We start from the raw sequence: 14265 nt of genomic DNA, 5'->3' as shown, positions 1-14265 counted from the left end.
CTCCAGTGCCTGGTTCCCTGTGCATGGGGACGGACAGGACTCACCTGTGGCCAGGACAGCAGACAGCAGGCAGAGGGGCAGGGGCGCCCACATGGTGCCCAAGCGTTTGCTGCTGTGAACAGAGCAGCGATGAAGCAGCTGGCTGTGGGAATGGGAGGCTGATTGGCAAATACCTGCTCTAGAGAGGTCACCCAAGGCTGCTCCAGGATGCAGATGGGAGATTTCACAGCCCTGAGCATTGCAAAATCAACCCTGAGTCACATTTTTCCCCTGCAGCACATTCCCGCCCACCTGCACGGCTGGGTGAGCTGCGACCTCAGGTATCCACAGCCCTCCTCCCCCAGGGGAACTCAGCCAGCCCACACCTCTCCCCAGCCACCCGGGCCTTGCCTTCGGGGAGGAGATAGCAGTAGAGGCAGGCCTGGGAGGGGGTTGAGGTTTAGTGGGTTAGAGCAGAGGGAGGCTGGGTTTCAGGACTCCTGGGTTCTCTTCCTGCCAGTGGTGAACTTTGCTCCTAAAACAGCAAAGGGAACATTTTCTAATTCAGGGCTACGCATACTGCTTATGCAGCACACCCTGCCACTGCTAGCTTGTAGAGTAAGTACCAGATTCTAGATATAAACAGAGACCTTCCCAATGTTACATTGTGCTCAGACTATTAAGGTGGCTAGAATACTATTTTGGGGGGAGCAATTGGTATAATATTGTTAAACAGAGAATCTGAAGAATTGCAGTAAATAATACACCCCTCAAAATTCAAATGTGAAACCACTTCCAACACTAGATGGCCTCAGAGCATAGGCAGTGAGTTATATGGACCCGTGGTGCCGGTGCTCCACCAATATTCAGGAACATGGGCCCGATTCCACCAATGTTGGGCTTATATTTTCAGAGCCGTCCTGTCTATAGGACAGACTGGGGCAACTTCCCCGGGCTCCGCCCTTTGGGGGCCCCATGCTTTGGGGGGGCCCGCACTTCAGGAGGACACGGGGTCCAGGACGGACTGTGGGGTTAGCAGGGGGCCTGGCACCAGCAGCAGTGAGCGATCAGGCCCCAGCCCACCCCGCTCTGCCCCGCCCTGCCTCTTCCCACCCCTGATCCGCCCCCACCCCCACTCTGCCCCTTCCCCCAGCCCCTGCCCCCACCCCACCTCTTTCCAGATTTTGCCTCCTCCTCCGAGTGACGCTGGGAGCCAGTGGGGCGGGGCAGAGCAGAGCGGGGAGGGCTGGGGCCAGGGTGCTCGCTGCTGCTGGCGCCAGGCCCCCCGCTAACCTCCCCAGGCTGCCCTGGACCCTGCATCCCCCTGAAGCGTGGGGCCCCCCAAAGTGCAGGGCCCAAGGCGGTTGCCCCGGTCTGTCCTATGGACAGGATGGCTCTGCTTGGACCCATTCTGGGCACCACCAAAAATTATACAAACCTGGCGCCCATGTCTCACAGTATTAAATGAGGATCTAACAACCAGGGTGCAAAGGCATAAATGACTACTTCTTTTGTTGTTTTAAGAATGTAGTGTTTTAAGAATATTACATGAGTAACATGACAATATATTTAGCAACATTAAGTAAATTATACATAATTTAATTTAAGATCAAGTAGGAGAGAGAACAGGGAGTCAGAGTCAGAATTCCTAGGTTCTATTCTTGGCTCTGACATTGACTTGCTGTATGACTTTGGATAATAATTAGGGTTGTCAAGCAATTAAAAAAATTAATCACGATTAATCGTGTGATTAATCGCACTGTTAAACAATAATAGAATATCATTTATTTAAATATTTTTGGATGTTTTCTACATTTTCAAATATATTGATTTCAATTACAACACAGAATACGAAGTGTACAGTGCTCACTTTATATTTATTTTTATTACAAATATTTGCACTGTAAAAAACAAAAGAAATAGTATTTTTCAATTCACCTAATACAAGTACTGTAGTGCAATCTCTTTATCATGAAAGTTGAACTTACAAATGTAGAATCATGTACAAAAAATAACTGCATCCAAGAATAAAACAATGTCAAACTTTAGAGCCTACAAGTCCACTCAGTCTTATTTTTTGTTCAGCCAATCGCTCAGACAAACAAGTTTGTTTACATTTGCAGAAGATAATGCTGCCCACGTCTTGTTCAAAATGTCACCTGAAAGTGAGAACAGTTGTTCTCACAGCACTGTTGTAGCCAGCGTCACAAGATATTTACATGCCAGATGCGCTAAAGATTCATATGACCCTTCATGCTTCAACCACCATTCCAGAGGACATGCGTCCATGGTAATGACGGGTTCTGCTCGATAGCAATCCAAAGCAGTGCAGACCAACGCATCTTCATTTTCATCATCTGAGTCAGCTGCTACCAGCAGAAGGTTGATTTTCTTTTTTGGTGGTTCGGGTTCTGTAGTTTTCGCATCGGACTGTTGCTCTTTTAAGACTTCTGAAAGCATGCTCCATACCTCGTCCCTCTCAGATTTTGGAAGGCACTTCAGATTCTTAAACCTTGGGTCGAGTGCTGTAGCTATCTTCAGAAATCTCACAGTGGTACCTTCTTTGCGTTTTGTCAGATCTGCAGTGAAAGTGTTCTTAAAATGAACAACATGTGCTGAGTCATCATCCGAGACAGCTATAACATGAAATATATGGCAGAATGCAGGTAAAATAGAGTCGGAGACATACAGTTCTCCCCCAAGGAGTTTGGTCACAAATTTAATTAACGCATTATTTGTTTAACAAGCTTCATCAGCATGGAAGCATGTCTTTTGGAATGGTAGCCGAAGCATGAAGGGGCATACGAATGTTTAGCGTATCTGGCACATAAATACCTTGCAATGCCGGCTACAAAAGTGCCATGCTAATCCCTGTTCTCAGTTTCTGGTGACATTGTAAATAAGAAGTAGGCAGCATTATGTCCTGTAAATGTAAACAAACTTCTTTGTCTTAGCAATGCGCTGAATGAGAAGTAGGACTGAATGAACTTGTAGGCTGTAAAGTTTTGCATTGTTTTGTTTTTGAGTGCAGTTATGTAACAAAAAAAATCTACATTGTTAAGTTGCACTTTCACAATAAAGAGATTGCACTACAGTACTTGTATGAGGTGAATTTCTTATGTTTATCATTTTTACAGTGCAAATATTAGTAATCAAAAATAATAATATAAAGTGCGCAATGTACACTTTGTATTCTGTGTTGTATTTGAAATCAATATATTTGAAAATGTAGAAAAACATCCAAAAATATTTAATAAATTTCAATTGGTATTCTATCATTTAACAATGCGATTAAAACTGCAATTAATAGTCATTCATTTTTTTAATCGCGATTAATTTTTTTTAGTTAATCACGTGAATTAATTGTGATTAATCAACGGCCCTAATAATACTTATGCAGCCTAATGGGGGGTGTTGTGGCGCTTAATTTATATCTGCAAAATGCCTTTAGTTCTTGAGTACAAGGTGCTACAAAAGGGCACAGTGTGATTATTATTTACAGACAACAGGTTCCATAATGCATTTTTAAAGAAAGAACTATAAAAAAGGAAAGATAATGTACATTTAATCCTATAGGGATAAAATAAGGTCTGTAAATTGGGCTTCTCAAACTATGTGTCATTCAGGTGTTCTTTTGGCTGGCAACAATTTGTCACTTTGCCCGTTCTTCGGTAGAATGAGCAGAGCACTGACCACAGGTGGAGGGCTACATGTACATGATAGGCCACACCCACTCTTTTCTGTTCAGCAGGAGAACTTGAGGGCAGTGGAGGCACCTGAAGGGAAGAGCTGACTGCCTGCCTTTCTAGGGATTTATACCCAATGCTCATCACTGTGGTCTCTGAGCATGAATCTGATCCTTAACTAAAGGAGACACTGTCCGGCGAGAGTGAAGGAGCTGACCATGGTTGAGATGGATGTGGAGGCTGATGACTTAACATGAAAAATGTGGAAACAAGGAAGGAAAATAAGAAAGAAATATGGAGCCATGCAACTATACTCAAATACCATCAACATAGACTCTGCCTCTGATCAGTGAGAGGATGGTTAGACTGAATTCCAGTGTCAGATGATTTTCTATGTCACATCACTCTCAGCACTGAGAACTCTCTTGAGATATTCAACAGCAGGTTTACTGAGAAGTTGGGAGATACCAGTCTACGTGCCAGAGAATATAATAAAGCTACTGGAAGATGTTCTCTGCAAATCAGATCAACTAGCGAATGCAATTGCAGCAATGACGCAATGAGCCAAACTGTGTCCATAGTTTCATTCTGAGAACTCCAGTGCAGTAAAGAATGGCTGCAGTCCCAATTTGATCCAAATTGGAGCAGACAAATATACAAGTGCGAAACTCTGAGAGGAGAACAGATATTTTAGATGAGAGTAATCTAAGCATCTAAGTCACTAAGCACAATAGCTAGGGAGAATGAATAATAATCCAATTCAAACAGCCTGAATTCCCCCTCTGCCATTCAACTACAATTCTGAAGGTGGTGATAGTCTGTTTTTCAGTGTTTGATTGCAGGGATGTTTCAGGTAGTAATGTTGTGAGAACTATCAGCAGCGTCCGACAGGTAATCAGCATTTCAGTTGGATACTCATGGGCTTCCCATAGTTTCCAGTGTCAAGCAGGAACCTGATGGTATGTAGATAGTACTTCAAACAGTTCCAGTTGCTGAACTCTGTGCTCTCTCTATCTCTGACATCCAATTTATCCTCTTGCCTTCATGCCTTTGCTGGCTCTTAGCAGTTCCTTGCACCCTTGCCCTTAGCACAAACATTTTCTAAGATACATGATATAGGCCGCATACTATATCTTCCAGGACAGTTTACCTGCCCAACACCTCTGTGAGGTCATTGATACAGTCAACCCTCTATTCTGTAGGAAAGCTCACCTGGTATGGGGCTTCTGGGAAGTCACTGATACAGTCACCCTGTATCCTACAGGACAGTTTGCCTGGCTTGGTCCTTTGTGAGATCATTGTTATGATCATTCCTATGTCCTGCAGGATTTTTTCCCTGCCTGTAGAGCCTATGTGTGATAGTGTGACTCCAGTAACCCAATTGCTCTTCTGCTCTGGGAACACTGTGAGAGCACTGAGATGGTATTCCCTGTATCCTGTAGGACAGCTCCCTTATTACTCTTATTTGTAACACCTATAGCCTCAGTCAGGGATAAGATCCCCATTGTGCTGGGTGCTGTACAGACATGTCAAAAGAGAGGTTAACGACTGGGGCTGGCAGTCATATAAATCTGATTTTGTAATGAATTAAGTCAGCCTCCCTTTGAGGGCTCATTCACCTGGACATTGACTCTCTCTTTCATCCACCCTTCTGGTTTGATATAAAAGGGAATGGGGTCCCTGTAGAAGGGTGTAATGCACACCCTGGCTTGTTAGCCTTCTCTCCTGTTGCCTTTTATAAATACCTGGTCTGCAGTCTGCACCTCACTATAGAACTTGGGTTTCTAATTCTGTTCAGAGGTTCTGCCAATGGCCCGTATCTGACTCTCCCCTCTCAGAGAGGGAGACACTATGAGTTTGATTCTTCTCTCATTTACACTGGTATAAATCCACTAACCTCAGTAGAATTATTTATGATTTATATTGGTTTAAATGGGGTGAGATTCAGACCCTATGATCTCTGTGGTTTCTAGGCTTTTAACTCCCAAGAAGCAGGAATCCTTAAATGCAAGTGCCCAGTATAATATCAAGAATAAGTCTCTATCCACCTCTAGAGTCTCCTTTTTATTAAAAATATTGCTGTGGGTTGTGAAGAATCTCTGATCACAACAAGAAAGTTGGTAACGTTCAGGAACGTTCAACGCACATTCTGCTTTGGTTACCTGGACTAATCTAGGTTAAAAATGTCTACAAATGTGCACAGCCCATGTGTGGAGAGTTATAATTTAAAATGATGTTCTTGAATATTGTACAGTTAAATGGTTACCTACAAAACATACCAGGCAGGTATAGAAACCAGACCAGTAGCTGCTTGTGCAGAATGTTACTTAATTGGTGGTAAGAACATTGAATTTTTGTGAAGAGCTGTTTCACTGCTATGTCCTGCTTTGTCTCTTTTGATAGCTTTTTCCACTGGGTTTTCCAGATCTTCCTCTGGAATAACCTGTTTGGTTGTGTCTGAGGAAGGTGCATTGAGAGTTAGTCTTTCAGTTGCAGCAGTAGGATTTTCAGTCATTTCACATTTTACTTTATCAACCATATCTTGACAGGTGTTTTCTTCTGTACGAAATAAAATAAAACGACAGTGTGAAACTGTAACGTGTCTGCAGGCCCACATTAAACCTGCAAAGGGCCAATCAATTATTTCCTCAGCATTTCAGAGGAGCAGACCCACCAACCCCCATGCATTTTTTCTGCCCTAAGAACTAAAGTGCATTGTGGATGGATTGTAGATGCTGTCTCTGATTATTTTTCTACCAATATAACTGTATGAAGGCTCTTTCTGCATGAACCTATGGGACTTTAATTGTTATATTTACCTTGTCGGGCTGCAGATAAACCACATGACCCGCAGGGTAACTCTGTGTTTCTACCAAAGAAGCAGGAAAGAGGTAGTGTGGCCAATGGAGGATGCTGTGGCTGTGGGTATGGCCAATGATTCTATGGAGCATTCCATCATTTTACATTACTTCATCCTTCCTTTTTAACAAAGCTATTTGCTCAAACATGAAGGCCTCTAGAAATCATAACTGCCAACACGTACAAGAGACAAACATTATTAAGAATAAAGAACTTCAAATATTCAGACTACTGCACCTCCTTGTCCAGGCAGTGTGTGTTTATGTACATTCTCCTTCTTCTCTAGTGTGAAGAAGGAGCTTTCACTTGCAGAGTGGGGATTTTGTTTTGATTTATGTATTCTTGGTTCCTGGATCCATGCGTGCTGCATTGCTTCATCTGGAGTCATGCGGAGGGCAGGTTCCCACCTTAAAATATAAAAATGATAAATAATTATTGAACAGTGGGTTTTTTTATAATACTAAAAATGAAAAATACATTAAACTTAGGTTAGGCCAGAAAATACTTTTATTGTCTTCGGGAATATTGAGCCATGAAGACATTTTTCAAATTCACAAAAAGTAAAAAAGCCTGTTTGACTTTATCCATAATCCCATTTGCCAAAACCCTCTTTCTGCTTTCTGCAAATTTGCCCGAGTTACTGACCAAATTCTGTGCAGTATCAAACAGCCAAATTCTTACCACAGATCCTCACATGCAGATCACAATATTATCAGAGGGCTCATTCTGTATATGTGCCCAAGAGCCATAAAATCCTAAAATGACGTTAGCACCAAGAAAAGGTGTTAGAATTGAGCAACAGTTGCAATCCACTAGCAGATAGGTATTTCCTCAATTAGTTGTACCTCATACAAACTGTGTCAGCTTCCATTCTTCTGATTAGTCTAATGTCAAAACTGTCCATGGTGTTCATTAGAACTTCACAGAGCCATTGTAAGAAAGATACTGGGCCACTACACTGGAATATTAAAGTGATATTCCTCGTTAAGGGAAAGATTTTTCTTGTAACTAGATCACCGTTCAAAACAACATAACTGCAAGTTGAGATTTACAGAAGAGCAACCCTACAAACAGAGTAGTAAATCCTGAAGCTGTTTTTGAGGGTTTCTTCAGGAAAGTAATAATAACTGGTAACAAGGATCCTGCACAGAAAGTGCTGAACATGGTCCAAAATTCCAACCTGACCTAGTGCATAGATAACAGTAAAACAGGCAAGGGAGCTGATACTGCTGTCACTTACATGGGTGAAAATCAGGAGTAACTCCTCTGGAGCCAAGTTACATCAATGTAAGTGAGAGCAAAATCTGGTTCATTGTTTTCAAAATTCAATCCTTTGCTGGTTCAAGTTTTTTATTTTGGCTGGTGAATAAAACATTGTTAGTGTGATTATTAACATCCATCATTCTGGTAAATAGCAGGTGAGTATTTTGTGTGTAGGCTGGTAAATCTTCGTAACAGTTTTGCAGCAGGACACTACTAAATCCACCTTCCTAGCGTGTTTTGTTAGTCTCCACCACTTCTATTTTTCTAGGTAAAAGCTCCAGGAAGAAATCACAGCCAGTGTGGAACTGGACATCTAACACTATCTGTGATTTGGGGGGCGTGTCATAACCACACCACACACCAGCATGTCTGTGAGGTGCAATCCGGGGAAGTGCTCAGCACTCTGAACTCCCAAGAGTTTTGCTTCTTTCGGCTCAGTTTGATTCATAACAGGTCACCTTTACTTTGTGATAACAGGGACACACTGGCAACATGCTGGAAAGTCAAGTGCTGCACTTCATTTGCAAATGAACGTACAGGGTTGTTTTTTTTTTCAGAAAAAAGAACTGAAGATAGCCTTGATATTTGCTGGTACTTATTTATCATTTGCATGGCACCCACACTGTGCAAGACAATTACTGTCAGGCATGAAGAGAAGGTTTCTATCCTCAAAGGAGACTTTGTGGCACCTTAGAGACTAACAAATTTATTTGGGCATAAGCTTTTGTGGGCTAAAACCCGGTTTTAGCCCATGAAAGTTTATGCCCAAATAAATTTGTTAGTTGCTAAGGTGCCATAAGGACTCCTCGTTGTTTTTGCTGATACAGATTAACACGGCTACCACTCTGAAACCTGTCCTCAAAGGGTTTATGATCTAGATAACCTACTAAAGTTGTATCTTCCTTGAAGATTAACAGAAATTGTTGGCTATTTGCATTTACGAGCAATGAAAAACTTGCAGCTGATCAGTTAAGAGAGCAACCGAAGTCAATGACAAAACTCCTATTGACTTCAATAAGGTCAGGATTTCAACCCACAACTCCCTGGGAAATGTTTGGACCTTGACTTGCCCTCCAGGTTCCCCTCTAGTTCAATAACTGGCATGGAAAAAATGCTATTGAATAATTTTTGAAACCTTCCCATCTACAGTGGCCCAGAACAGTGTTTATTTTTTCATAAGTAGTAAATAGAAGTAGTAAAAAGAAAAAAAATACTCAAGGGGCAAAAGGCAAAGACTTGTCAGGGATTAAAAAATTGTTAGGTGGCAGGAACAAGAGTTATATTAAATGACTGATTTTCATAATAAAGAGAGGTTAATAGGTGGTTGCCTCAGGAGTGGGATACAGGCCAGGGTGATTTACTATTATTATTTAACATGTTTATTACAACAGTGCCTAAGGACCAACCAAGAATGGGACCCCATTGTGCTAAGCATACAGAATAGTAGATGGTCCCTGCCCCAGAGAGCTTACAATCTAAATAGAGAAGACAGACACGGGGTGTAGAGCTTTATAAACATTTACTAATTAATCCTTTCATCACCCCAATGAGTTAAGAAAGTCAGTATTATTATTTCCAATTTAAAGACAGGAAAACTAATGTGCAGAGAGATTTTGTGCCGGGGTCTACTTAAACTGTGGAGAAATCGCATGTTTTTTGCGGGTTGATCACAGCATAAGTAGCATTCACATAGTATATTTCATACCACCCTTACTTTTACATTGCTGCTAGTGGCAGTGCTGCCTTCAGAGCTGGGCATCTGGCTAGCAGCCGCCTCTTTCTGGCTTCCCAGCTCTGAAGGCAGTGCAGAAGTAAGGGTGGCAATATTGCGACCCCCCCTACAATAGACTTGCAATCCTTTTTTGGGTCGGGACCCCCAGTTTGAGAAACGCTGTGTACTTTTGTATACTCTTACCCTATAGTATAGTGTAAAGGTACACAAAAGACCAGATTTCATGGGGGAGACCAGATTTCTCAGTCCATGACAAGTTTTTATGGCTACGAATTTAGTAGACCTTTAGTTATGTGTCTTGCCCAACCTGCACTGTACTTCATACTAAATACAATAGAGTGTTTAAAAGAAAAAAGAACTTAGGAGTTTCTGACTCCTGGTTAGATCTGTCCCTAGGCATGTGTGTCCCTAGCCGCCACTCTGCAGTGTCCATGATAGGAATGGGTAGACTGCTAGAATAGCTGCATACCCCGCATATGGGGAGAAGAGATTGGCAAGTTTTCAACAGGACGGATTTATTATTCCCACATTCGTTAAAATTATTATTGCACCCCACCATATTTCTTTCCAGAGGGAGTGCTCTACTAGTGGAACTATACTTTGAGACACAGATAGCTAAGACTGAAAATGTTCAGGGAAGGGCCAGAAAGATCGTGAGAAGTAACAGAAGGACGTAGATATGAAAGAGTATAGAAGTGGAATGATTTTTGAAAATGCAAAAGCCAGAGGGGACTTGACTGTGGTATTGAGGCTTCGAAGCACAGAGTAATAACTGATCAGTTCCTCTTATAATATTAGAACAAGGAGTCACTCAGTGAAATGAATTGGTATGTACTCTGAATACAGTTAAAAGGAAGCACTTTTCACAACATGTACTCAGTCTGCACCATTCTCTACCACAGAAGTTCACAGAGTCAAAGACTGAAGTTGTTTAATGAAGTGGGTTTAATAAACTGGATAATAAATAAATGAGCAGTTATTTTTAATAAATAAATGAGCAGTTATTTACACTATGGAAATTGATTCTCATGCTCTGGGACAACAGCTGATTGCCAAAGGGATCAGAAAAGAATTTTCTTCCTCCCATACAGCCCCGTGCAATTGCCACAGTTCATTATGGGTGATTTTAACCTTCCTCTGCAACTTCAACTAGTGGCCATTGTTGCAGACAGGGTATTGGAATTGGTGGATCAATGCGTTATTCACTTGACAAATTCTATGTTGTTTATTTTGGGTGCCCAGAATTGTGTACCAAATTTTAATAAGGGGTCTGATTTACAGGAGCTGCTCAGAAACCAGAGCTTCCAGGAAGTTCCACTGATGTCCCAGGGAAGCTGTAAGTACTCTGCACATCTGAAAACCAAGCTACTTATTTAAATATGGATTTTGGTTCCTATCTTTGGGCACTCAAGTGTGAGAATTTTGGTCCATGCACTTATCACCAGGTGAGGCAGTATTCATCATTTTGTCTTGCACTGAATCAGGCTTCTCAAGAAGTACAGATCCGTGCATGTTCAGTTATAGGGATTCCTCTAATATCTTCATTTGGGATTCATATTTTTCCCCATTAAAGATCTCTGTTCTCCTTGCTACCAGTGCAGCTACTTTATGGCAAGCAATTCTGTGCCCATAATGATGTGCAGTGCTCACCCAAGACTTGTTCCTGCAAGGTGCTGAGTGCAGCCTGTGAGATGCAGAACACCATAAATTCCCACTGAAGCTAACATGTGTTTAAAGTACTTAGCACCTCATAGGTAGTGCTTAACACCTTGCAAAATCCGGACCTGACTCACTCCTCACAGCAAATCAGATTACCTCTGCAATGCTCCCAGGGTACGTTAGCATGAAGATAGAGAATCTTAAATTTGCTCCAAAAAAGAACAATTACTTTCCTAACAGTAACTGTGGTTCTTCAAGATGTTTTGTTCACATGGATTCCACTTTTGGTATGCATGCGTCCCACACATGCAAGATTGGAGTCATTTGGCCAGCAGTGTCTGCTGGGGGCATGCCTCCACCGTAGAAATCCTTGCACCCCTCCCCACCTGAGGACATAAAGGGCAGAGAGCAGGCCCTTAGTTCCTTTGCCAGTACAGAATTCCAGAGGAATAAGGACTCTGTAGTAGCAGGGATGGAGGGCAGGTTGTGGGATCCATGTGTACAAGGCACCTTGAGGAACCACAGTTACCATAAAGTAAATATCCTTTCTTTTTCGATTTTTGTCCACATAGATCCCAGTTTTGGTGTCTAACAAGTAATTGATTGTTTGCTCAGAGGTAGGTGCTAGAAGTCCTACTGGAACAAGGATTATAGGCCAGCCCTACCAAAGTGGAAATCCAAACTGGAAGCCTCTACTGAAAAATAGCGTCTTGTATAAATGTGGGCTGAGCTCCACGTAGCTGCCCTACACATTTTGGAAATAGGGACATTCCTCAAACAGGCAGCTGAGGCTGCCTGAGTTCTAGTGGAATGATCTCTAACATGGCTAGGAGGATCTACTCTGGTTAACTCATAATATAGCCTTATGCACTTGGAGACCCACATAGATAACCTTATCAGGATACTGCCTGACTCTTAAACCTATCAGCAAATGCCACTAACAGTCTAGAAGAGGAGTGGGCAAACTTTTTGGCCTGAGGGCCACATCTGGGTATGGAAATTGTATGGTGGGCCATGAATGCACACAAAATTGGGGTTTGGAGTGTGGGTGAGGGTGTGGGTGGGGGTGAGGGCTCCGGCTGGGGGTGTGGGTTCTGGGGTGGGGCCAGAAATGAGGAGTTCAGGGTGCAGGAGGGGGCTCCGGGCTCAGGCAGTGGTGCAGGTGGGGAGGTGAGGGCTCCGGCTGGGGATATGGGCTCTGGGGTGCAGGAGGTTGCAGAGCCTCCTGGCTGCCCCTACGCGTAGGAGCCAGAGGGGGGACGTGCCACTGCTTCCGGGAGCTGCATGGAGCAAGCCCCCGACCCCGCTCCCCGGCAGGAGCTCGAGGGCCAGATTAAAACGTCCGAAGAGCCGGATGCGGCCCCGGGCTGTAGTTTGCCCACCCCTCGTCTAGATGTATTCCTGAATGATTTTGTCCTGCTAAGTGTGACAAAGTCAGACCTGACAGTTCTGGAGGGTGGTTGAAGGCAGGTATATCAGTCTTGGAATGGTTAAAAAGCCCTTTTTGCATCAAACTGAAAGAGATTATCTTAGATTAATTATGGACACCTGAGTCTAATTAAAGGCAGCCTGTGGCCTTTAAAAACCTCTTCCAGTGAGCGACAAAAGGGAAGAAGGATGAGAGGCAAACTGCAGAAGGGCTGTGTGCAGTGAGGAAAAAAGGCTTTTCCTAGGTAAAGAGCTGCTTTTTCCTATAAGGGAAAATCTTGTGGTTATTTCTGGTTGGGGAGAGGGCCTTGGTTCCCAGCATAGGTGGGCCCACAGTGGTTTAGAGAGGGTGGCTGCTGATTGGTAGCCCAAATAAGAAGAGGCAGTACTCCACCTAGAGTTAGGAAATGTATTTTTTTTGTGTGTGTGTGTGTGGAAAGAAGCCCTCGGGGCAACCCTGTAAATATTGTAAATAAACCAACATGAAGTATTCAACCTCTAGAGTGGAACTGATTTACCCCAGGCCTCCTCAAAGTTAGAGGGAGAAACACTGAGCCCTGATGTGATGAAAGAGGTGCATTGTCACATAAGATAATGAGATAATGCTTGTAGTACATCAAGTGTTTGAAGTTTAGCTTCCCTTGGGGTTAAGTGAGACTTGGGAGGGAAAAAGACTGGCAGATGAATGAATTGGTTTGTATGGAACTCTGAAACAACTCTGGGCAGGAATTTGGGATGAGGCCTGAGAGTAACCCTGTCCTTATGAAACACGATATAAGGGATTCACCATGAGGGCCTGCATCTCCCCTACTGTTCAAGCTGAGGTAATGACTACTAAAAAGGCAGTCTTCATTGACAAGTGGTATAGGGAACAGGTTGCTAAGGTCTCAAAAAGGGGTCCTATTAACCCTGTTAATACTATACTGAGGTCCCAAGAGGGAGGAGGCTACTGAACTGTGAGGAAAACATGAGTTAGGCCCTTAAGGAATCTTGCCATTGCAGGGTGAGAAAAAAGTGTGGCCCTGGATAAGAGGATAATGTGCAGATTTTGCTGTTAGACAGACCCTTATGGAACTAAAAGAAAGTCCAGATGGTTCCAGGGTTAGTAAGTTGTCAAGGGTGTTGTCCAGGGAGACAGCTGGTGCTGAGGTGCCCAAATAGAAAATCTCTTTCAATTAGCTTGATAAGTTATTGTGCTTGAGGCTTTTCTGCTTTGGAGCAGAATGTTCTGAGCTTCTGTTGAACAGCGTCTTTTGGTGGACATCAACCAACCAGCATCCAGGCTGTCAGGTGTAATGACACTGGGTCCAGGGGTAGGATCTGAGCATTGCTCTGACAGAGCAGGTATTGTCAGCATTGTCAGACAGAGCAGGTAAGGTGACTGGGAGCTGCAATGAGATGTTCCCCAGATCAGAATACCAGAAGTGCCTGGCCCATGCTAGGGCTGTAATTATCGTCCATTCTGGATATTGCCTCACCTTCCTCAGGACCCTTGGGATCATGCAGATCAGCAGGTAGGCATACATCAGTCTCAGTGCCCAGGGAATAAGAAAGGCATCTGACAGGGGAGGGAGGAGGGATGAGCAGGAGATGAGTCTCTATTATGTCCCAGTGGAGAAGATGAAAAGGAATACACCTCCTTAAGTGAGGGGTGGATTC

The 14265-nt window shown here is 43.3% G+C and overlaps 1 protein-coding gene across 1 annotated transcript in view; it reads right to left on the bottom strand.

Moving 5' to 3' along the window:
- Positions 1-5988: 5988 nt before the first annotated feature.
- Positions 5989-14265, bottom strand: part of DYRK4 (dual specificity tyrosine phosphorylation regulated kinase 4) — a 71983-nt gene continuing 63706 nt past the window's right edge. Inside the window, exons 12-13 of the mRNA XM_029911668.1 lie at positions 6762-6931; positions 5989-6224 (exon numbers count right to left, since the gene is read on the bottom strand). Of these exons, the coding sequence (XP_029767528.1) occupies positions 5989-6224; positions 6762-6931 (406 nt within the window). The remainder of the gene's footprint in view (positions 6225-6761; positions 6932-14265) is intronic.

This window comes from Terrapene carolina, unplaced genomic scaffold (assembly GCF_002925995.2).
Source record: "Terrapene carolina triunguis isolate 2854851 unplaced genomic scaffold, T_m_triunguis-2.0 Scaffold112, whole genome shotgun sequence".
In the NCBI taxonomy this organism is placed as follows: Eukaryota; Metazoa; Chordata; order Testudines; family Emydidae; genus Terrapene; species Terrapene triunguis.
This window is presented reverse-complemented; position numbering and strand designations above follow the sequence as displayed.